This window comes from Anneissia japonica, unplaced genomic scaffold (genome assembly GCF_011630105.1).
Source record: "Anneissia japonica isolate Jap-2015-1 unplaced genomic scaffold, ASM1163010v1 scaffold6997_len847652_cov182, whole genome shotgun sequence".
NCBI lineage: Eukaryota > Metazoa > Echinodermata > Crinoidea > Comatulida > Comatulidae > Anneissia > Anneissia japonica.
Window position 1 is genome coordinate 804921 of NW_022730884.1, and position 9747 is coordinate 814667.

At 36.5% G+C, this 9747-nt stretch overlaps 1 protein-coding gene across 1 annotated transcript in view; it reads right to left on the minus strand.

The window, feature by feature from the left end:
* Positions 1-6195, minus strand: part of LOC117115150 (serine/arginine repetitive matrix protein 2-like) — a 46993-nt gene extending 40798 nt beyond the window's left edge. The window contains exon 1 of the mRNA XM_033258835.1: positions 6053-6195. Within this exon, the coding sequence (XP_033114726.1) occupies positions 6053-6186 (134 nt within the window). The 5' untranslated portion in view covers positions 6187-6195. The remainder of the gene's footprint in view (positions 1-6052) is intronic.
* Between the last annotated feature and the right edge of the window lie 3552 nt (positions 6196-9747).

The following is a 9747-nucleotide window of genomic DNA, read 5'->3' on the forward strand; positions in this document are numbered from 1 at the left end:
CTACCGATATGCTAGGCTGGGCTAGGCTAGGCCTGGACTTAAATTTTGTTGGACTGGAGCCAAAACTCCAACTTGCGCTCGTAAGAAATTCAAAATAACGATCATAATAATGTACAGTACTATACATACTTGTTAATGTGTATAGAAACTTTATTCTCTCTTTCTCAGGCAATAATATATGACTTATCTTCTAGCTTACGAAGAAACACAGCCCAGCGGACACCGCAACAGGGCGAGTAACCAACGTTTTTCATTCGATCCATGTGGTTGTTGCGTCATGTAAATACCCTGTACAGAATAACCCGGAAACCAGGGGTTCTCAACTTTTTAAAAGAAGAGCGCTAATTGGCTGTAGACACGGCGCTTGGACTTTTTTTTGTATGGAATATGAATGTTCTACGCCTGCATTTATTAAATGAATAATAAAGTTATAAAAAGAAAATGTGGGTGTCAGTGTCTTATTTTATGGGGGAAATAATGAAATGGTAGATTAACGTTAGTTAGATTTGATAAATAAATTCCATTCATAATTAGGGGGTTCATTAAATTACGATATGAGGGTGGTGTATTCAGAGATGAATAAATCATGCACCTATCGATAAGCCGACAAGTTACGCATTGGGCAGAGTTTTCTCACGGCTGCAGACATAAAGTATGATCGCCGTGTTGAATGTCAGTGTATCCAAAGTACACTATCTGTAGTAGAGATCGCTGATGATAGTGTACAGCAAACCGTCTAAGACCAAGTGAATAAACTCTACCCCGCTAACGATTAATTCTTGACACGGGTGTGTGTTTTGTTCATGAAATAGGAACTTTATTTATGACAACAATTACATGATTTTACTTTCGTAAAATCAGGAATTCGTAAAATCGGGGTTCGTAAATGAGAGGTTCTACTGTAATAGATACTTAAGAGTAATAATATAGTCGTTTTTCTGTATTTTTATATTCATGTTTTAACAAGTAACTAACACATACCCAGGAAATAATTTTATATCGCTTCTATATGACGAATAAAATGAATCTGCATCTGAATCTCAATCATGCATTTTACTCTTGATATAAACACACTACAAATAACTCAAGGATATAATTTGGCTTTAGCATAATAAAAAATAAAAATCCCCCTTCCCTTATCTTTTTTGCAACATAGATAGCTTGATAAACTAAATGCTGTTTTTATTTGGTCTTAATTTACTTGGTTGCTGGTGGAAATAAATATTAATATCAGGGTACAGAAGTTATTATCCCAGCCTGTAAACACTGGTTCAATCAAATCAAATCAAATTAATTTATTGGAAAACGATTTGAATCAGCGGCACAGATGTATTGATGGTGCATCCTTATACAAAACAAATGATGATTTAACAAATAGAGCTAACAACCAACCAAATACAATTGTTACAGGAAAAAGTTGCACATACGATACTAGCATTGTATTCCCAGAATTAAGGCACGAGACAATATATGCTTAGGTATAATAAAATTAAACTTGTGTACTGTACATGAAGATTAAATAAGAAAGCGAAAAAGATATTAATATACTGGACCATTACTTGTACCACCATTGAGTAGGGTGTGAAATTGCATATTTAAGACATTGACTTAAAGTTTGTTAAATAATTTGTTCTTTGCTAATGGAGGTCATTGTTTGTGTCACCTTGACTCATTTAAACTTGCAATGATCCTATCCCAACTATTAGCAGACAAAGGGTCAGTAAATATAACTGCATTCCAAGAGTTAGTCAACATACTTGTTATACAGTTTGTTTATTGGCCACACAAATTAGTCAAACAAGTAGGTCTAGTACAGTAGAGTCTGCAATGAGGCACAATGAGTCAGAGTTGGGGCCAAGGTTTAATACCAGGACAGTATCAAGGTTAAATAATAATGGTTCATTAATAATAATAATTTGCATGGAAATTTTATTGATTTTGCCGATTTGAGAATTGCACATGTATACTGATACAAGTTCCCTTTTTAAAGCAGCAATAATTAATAAATGGAAAATGGTTAAACATGATCAATAAAAAAAAACGGCAATAAACATCAATTGTACGGGCGTACTCAGGCCACATGAACAAAAAAAATTGTTTCTCGTCCGGGTATTTCAATATTTTATGCCAGCTCTTTTTATAGTTATTTTTCAATGTGTGATTTATCTACAATTTTACATTTCAATTTTCTAGTTAGATAGTGAAGGGTCAGTTAATAATTTACTACAAGGCCTAAGGAAACATTATAATTGCCCTTTCTAGACAGGGTTGCTTAAGGCTTCCCTGCCACCCTGCTAGGACTGCCACTGTTAGATAGCCATCACTAAGCCATAGCTCACAATATCCATGAGTTGTTAAAAAATAATTATTAGTTGAAAGCTAATGACAATATAGTTCAAATAGTTGTGGACAGGACAAGGAATCAAGTAAGTGTGTAGTACAGTATTTTTGTGTCTACTGCCCCCTTGCAGGCAAGTACCATAAATGCTTGAATAAGCGCCGCTCCCAAATAAGCACCGCTCTCAAATAAGCACTGCACCAAACCTGATTTTTTTTCGCTAAGCGCCGCTTAATCGAGAGTATATTAATGTGTAATGAAACACTTTGAGAAACAGCGTTTTAAATACAATATACAGTGTTAAAAAAATAAATAACACACTGAAGACGCAGGCATCTCTTTATAATAAATGTTTATTTACGATGACGAGAACCTACGATAGGCCTACTGAACTACGGGAATATGTGATAGGTAACATGGGAATGGGCATGGAAAGCGCCACACCAATATTTTTTTTTCTTGCTCTTGAATAAGCGCCGCACTGAAGCCTCCAAATATTTTATAAGGGCTGAGGCGCTTAATTTGAGTATTTAAGGTACACACTTTGCTATCACCTCTCCTGTAATTTGTAAGAGTAAATTCGGTTGGAGGAATCATGGGATGCATCATAATCTAAAGACAGAAATGAACACTCTTCCAAAAGCTACTCTGTTACCTGTACAGTTGTTCAAGTGAATTGCCAATACAAAAAGCATGGAAAGAAGGGTTTTAGGAGTTGAAAGTAGCCAAAACAAAAACAGCAGTCAACACAAGTGCTGGGAGCCTATTTTTGTTATTTGGCCCAACCATAGAGAAAATAGAACTCTATGGCCCAACCAAGTACCATATGCAGGTGGCATCTCATCATTACATTGATTTCACCCAATTATTCATCAAGTGCACGGTAAACAGATGAACAATCATTTTATTCGTATTGTTATGATATGGATTGATATTTAATAACTGTATCCGCCCAACACTTGAAAGCCTTTGTCTGACTTTTGTTGAAGTTTAAAAGCTACAATTGGCCAGTTGATGGGTTGTAAGTGAAGATTCCATATTTTTTTTATAAAAAGGTCTGTCGATTAATGTTCTACTCAACTTGGATCTAAAGTTGAGGATATTTGTAAGGACCCTGTAGTTTGTTGTAGGAAGTACTGGATTAAAAAGTTATCAAGGCCAAATTTCCCACACAGGTGTAGTACCAAAAACATACTATTATGTACACCATACTTGGTTGGTTGGTGGTTTAGTTCTGAACTTGGTAAATACTGTGATGGTGTCCTGAGCTATTGAAGTTATCTTAATTTTTATCTTCCTAAAATTTATGTGTTATTAATCCTATATGATGTGTGTTAATTATTTTACCAAATGTAGCTAATGAATGAAGACACCGCAATCAGGAAGAAATATTGCCTTGAGTTCATCCAGCCAACTTTCATGATGCATCTCAGATATGGCTCTCAACACAAAAGAATTATCACAGCAAACAATAATGCTAATTTTTCTGCCTTAAACTAATTTTCATTTCATATCCATCACATAAAATTAAATCAACGGCAAATTAAATTATGAGTTAATTTTAAAAACATTTTTGCTCATTTATAACAAATTCCTGGACAAATTTAGCAGGGTATGGCACCTTCCTTTTAATTGAATTTAACTAAATAATTAATCTTCCATCAGTAGATCTACCACATGGCCTTCTTGATTTAAGCCAAACTGTGGTGGTGTATCTCAATACAAAAAACAAAAATAAAGAAAAGCCTGATCCGACATAAATTTTAAGTCAGTTCAGGTACCAAAATTACTGTACAGTAGGTATTCCTGATAATGACATAATGAAAGTCAAAATATTGAATCCTGACACGATGGCGTGTATTTCAATACTTGGAATATGTATTATACTACAGTACTGTATCCTAAAATTAGGTATACCAATGATACAATTATTGTTTTACTAAACTGAAACATGACATTAGTTTTAACAAAAATTACAATGCATCCGTAGGCCTATTCCTTTACTTTACAATTTTTTAAATACCAAGTGTACGTTTTTTTTTTAGGAAAAATTGCATGATTCTTGCTAAAAGGAAGATAACTAGACACTTTTGTCTCTTGATTTGATCATATTTTTTTTCTTTTAATAAATACTGTACTGTACTAAAATTAATAATTTGTCATAATTCACTTAAAATATGATTTTCGTTAATTCAACTGTCTACCTAAACTGTTTGCACTTCAATGCACAATTCTCTTCTTTTTTAAGAGGTATTTGGCCAAACTACAGGCAATTTAAAGTAGCCTATTCAATTAAAAACCGAGTAACCCAATCCATGCAGACAAAAGGAAATGGCACTCCTGTCTTTGCATGAAGCTAAACAAGGTCATTTAAAACTCAAGTGTAACTGGTGGTATCAAAATCCCATACTGTACCATGACTGTACCATGTGGTACTGTACAACTAGCAGGTGGCATGAAATTAGAACACAACACAGTTCACAGTTACAGCTGTACTGTGTCTGCGATCATGAGGCATTCAGTACTGCGACTGTGGTAGAGAATTCAAAATTATTACTCAGCCAGTTGCCTATTATTATAGTTTTTATTATTTTGATGTTGGAATCACTTTTTTTCGACATGTATGACACTGTCTGGTACTGGTCTTTGTAACACTGACAGTGATACAGAATCACATAGTTTACGTCAGGAAAAATTACCTGGAGATGCCACGGTCCCACCCGAATCACTTCACAAAGTATTTAGGAACGTACTGAGTAGCTACTGAGTACAATAACATATCAGGTAGGGAAAAACATTACTGTGTACTGTAAACTTAGGATGAGAACCCGACATTGCTTGATGTAAAAACCTTGAAATCTGTGAGTTTTTGTTCATCCGTAGTAAAACTGGTAAATGATAAATTATCTGTGAGTCTCACGGTCAATCCGTATAAGTTGGCAACTATGTGATAGACTACAGGAATACGTAAAATAGTAACATGGGAACGGGCACGGAAAGCGCCTCGCCAATTTGTTTTTATAAGCGCCACTATCGAATAAGCGCCGCTCTCAAATAAGCGCCGCGCTGAAGCCTCTAAAAATTTTATAAGCGCCTCGGCGCTTAATCGAGCATTTACAGTACTACTAAGTGTTTCAGCATGATTACACATCAGGTAGGTAGGGCAAAACATCACTCGTATGTATCACTTCTTTGTTACAAAAGTAGTGGTGCAAGTACCTACTCTGGACCCTGGTTTAACAAGATATCCCACCCTTTCTTAGCCAACCCTTCAAAAAGTGATTGATAAAAAATAATGATTGTACAAAAGATGTAGGCCTCAGTTGATGACTGTCTATGGCCAATGACAACTTTTCAGAAATCGAAACCTCCTCGAATTGAACAACGAACCATTTTAACACAACACGACAATGGGAACCAGACAGTCCAATGAAAATATATTATTTTACCCAAGTACTAGACTTCGTTAATATGTCTACATCTCATCGTTCGTAGTCCACTTGTCACAATCAAACTATTGTTATTGTTCCTTTCGTTATCTAGGCTGGCTAGGCAAACAATGTTTTGTTGGTTGCTCATCAATTCACAGAGCAGAGAGAAAATCGATGGGTTGGGTTAAATTTAAGATCAGAACGTAATATTATCCATCACCTAAATAGAAAACGGATAGAAAGTGATAATTAAACAATTACTATATATCAATCAATGCCTTACCTCAAAAAAAAAAAATCAGTACTTATAAATAACAATTTTTTGCTAGACACAGGTAGGCCTAGGAAGACAGGAAAATCGTGTTCAACCGGTAGTCTCGATCGGCGGCGGCCAGAAAGTACCGGAAATGATATCATCTCCGTCAATACGCGCCGATTTATTTATAGAGGGCGATAGAGAAGGTTTTAATTTCCGCTGAACTAATAATTATTATCGACATCATGTAGCTGGATGCACAATAAAATACCCAAGACCGTAGCCAGGATGTTCGAGGGGTTCCAAAGAACCCCCCTTTTCCAGAAATGTACTTTCAAAGTATTATTAAAAGGTACCATTTACCATTTGCATGGATGTTGTTGAAATTAACTCCAAATATTTGAAATTTGGCACTTTTATTGCCATTTCCTGACATCTGAGGTGTTATACAATCTTTAAAATTTACCCCTTCCATGGTGGGGCTAAGTGGCTAAGGATTCAAAGTGCCTTTTAGTGGAAAAAAAAATAGAACCACCCTTTAAAAATCTTGCTTATGGACTTGATACCGTATATGAGAGATGGATTATTTCGGTGCGAGACACCAAGAATAATCCACAAAAATCAGTAACTGAACCAGGGACCAAAGATCTCCACATTTCGGCACATACACTGTTTTTAATACTAAAAATGTATTTTCTCCGGCAAAATACCACATAAATAAATTTTTTTTTTTAATCATTTTTGAAATTTAACTTTTTTTGAAGTAACATTAACAATTACCGACTTGAACATAGAAACGAATGTATCTAAAAATGTTTACCCATAATTTTACAACTCGTGTAACGGTCCTCGAGGAATGAATCTATAATTAGAATGATTAACCTGAGGGTGCCGAAAAACGGCAAGATATCAGACTCTCCTTCGAGCCTCGTGTCTGCTCGAGGAAGTAGACCTAACGTTTTGTTGTGGTGTTATAACTGTTAACTCTTTTTTCGCCGAACATTAAGGCTATGGAAAGAGCTTTATTTTTCGGACGAGAAATAAATTCAACGCCGACATCATCACCACAATGCTCCTCGACGGCAGTGGGTGGTCCTCTCCTTACACCAAGGGTGGGCATAAACATCGGTCGGAGGGCCAAAGTGAATTTTTTATTTAACACCAAGGGCCGCACCCAAACTTTGTTCCAGTGACCTTCCAAAAACTGCTTTTACACCAATTTATTCTCAGTTTTAATTTTACGTTTCAATTATATGATCGGTGTCGGGCCATAAAATCAAGGTGTTTTCTAGCCGCGGGCCGCACACATAGAGTTTTTAATTCATTTTCGCGGGCCGCAAAAAAATCGATGGCGGGCCGCATGCAGAGCCATAGATAGAAAGAGTTGCGACATTGAGAATTTAGAATCCATTTTGTATCATACGCGTTTCTGTGTCTAACGTGATGTGCGTGCGTTCCTGTGTATAATATTGTATAATACAGTTAGCGGCCTCCTGTTATAGTTTAATTCCATTTAATCTTTTTACTTTGCATGTGTTCATCGGGAAGATCATGACACAAAATGAACGGTGTGACTTTCGCAATCCAAGGAGCGGAATGTCGCAACTCTTTATATAGGCCTATGGCTCTGCAATCTGCTCACGTGAGCCTTACACCCTTCTCCTTGTATTGCCATCCATGTGGCTGCTTGCATTACTTTCAGAGAATGTTTGCGTCAGTACCCGACGTGTTCGTACCGAATACTCAGTACGTTCCAAAATTTGCGGGGAAAAAAGGAAAAAAAAAAACTCACATATCGATATTGCAGTAAGGCCTATCCGCTGTAAATGGGGATCGGATTTAACACTAGTCACTAGAGAAACACAAGCTCCAGGGACGGATCCAGAGATGTCCGAAAAGGGGGAGGGGTTGGGCCGATCGAGATAACAATACCCTTTTCTTTTTGTGCCTTCCAAAAGGGGGTGGAGGAAGTTTATCTCGGTTGATATTGGCGCCAGGATCGTCTCTGGAGGTTGTGAGTTCGATTCCCACCCGAATCACTTGCGATTTCGAACGTAGGCTTACCGGTACTGAATATTCGGTATAAACCATAACACGTCAGATAGGGTAAAACATTATGGTATTTTATGTTATATTTCTTATTATTTCAATTCTACTTTGAAGTCCTGCATCTAAAATTCTTTGTGAAAAAAAAAGCTATCATAAAATATGTTGTTCCATAGGCCTACTAAAACCAGACTATGTGTTTATTTTATCTTGAATGCCCAACATAAATATTAAACAGGTTTAACATTTCATGTCTTCCTCGGGGAGGGGGAGCGGGTAGGGTACAAAATCATTCTAATTTTTCTTGAGAGTGAACAAGATATTGTGATAATATCCAGCACATATAGTATTATTATAATTGTTATCATTTCCATATTATGTGGTCGAAACTCAGTTTGCTGAATCCCAGATTGCCGAGTCCATATTAATATTGTCAAAACCCAGTTTGTTTGAATACCGAATTTCCAGCGTCCCAGCAGTCTGTGATCTTTTATTTTCCCATTATTCATAGATGCCTTCCGACACTTAGTCCCACTTTTATCATGTTGATCGAATTATTTTGCTGTTTCATTTGTTCTAACACTTGTTTGTGAATTAATATACATGTTCAGTTCTACACTGTCGCTAAACATAACCATTTCACATTCGTTTGCTTATCAGACTTACTTTATCATCAACACCATCAATCAAATTTCGTTCCTCTCAGTCTCCCCGCGGTGCGCTATCCCCATATAAAATATCTGTACGCCACTGACTTACGCTACCTCTTTGTACTTTTACCCCACGGTAAATATAATGGACATCCGACAAACCATTTTAGCATATTGAAATAAATTCATCTGGTTTCGTAAATATATTGTCGGTAAGTTTCACTAAAGTTTATACCTGGTTTAACGAAAAAAGAAAATTATCATAATATTTTAGCATATTGTGTCAAAATTCGGCAAAGCTGGCTTCGGCAAACTGCGGGTTTCATAGTTTTGTGTCGTCGGTGAAGATACGGCAAAGGGGACTCGAGTCTGGGATTCGGTCAGCAAAGTAGTCGGATATGGATTTGCTCATTCACAGTTTTAACTTGCACAAAGTTTCCATCTCATTACCGTTGAAACAACAAAGTGATTCTCCGTGAAAAACATTTTTTTCTCACGATTTTCCAGATGAGAGAAGTTAAGATACCTTGAATTCATTTTAGCACATCACAGGAAGTTGGGGGTAGGCCTATGAATTAGACGATAGGCTAGAAGTTATACAGTGGAAGTATTTATGCGAACGTTTTTGTTTTTGTTTGTTTGGTATTTTTTTTTTTTTCGAAAAATACTATATAAATTTGGACCCCTTTCCACTAGTTTAGCACTGCCACTGCCAGTTATACCATAACCAGTATTTTTGACTTATCGGGTAGGCCTACGTTTTGTTATACATAGGCCAGAGTTCGAGAAACACTAGTAATTTATGTGGTCAAAAAATGAAACTACCGGTCGGCGCTAGAAGTGGAAAATGCGTTAAGACATAGGCCTAGTCGTATTACGATCTGTTGACCCAAGATGCTTCTGATTTCTCATGCTGAAGACCCTGGTTCAAACAGGGCCAGATTAATTTTCCTCAAACAATCAAAACTAATATCATAAACAGAATTTCGAATTCCGCAGTTGAAAAGCAGGGTGACGTTGTTGGGG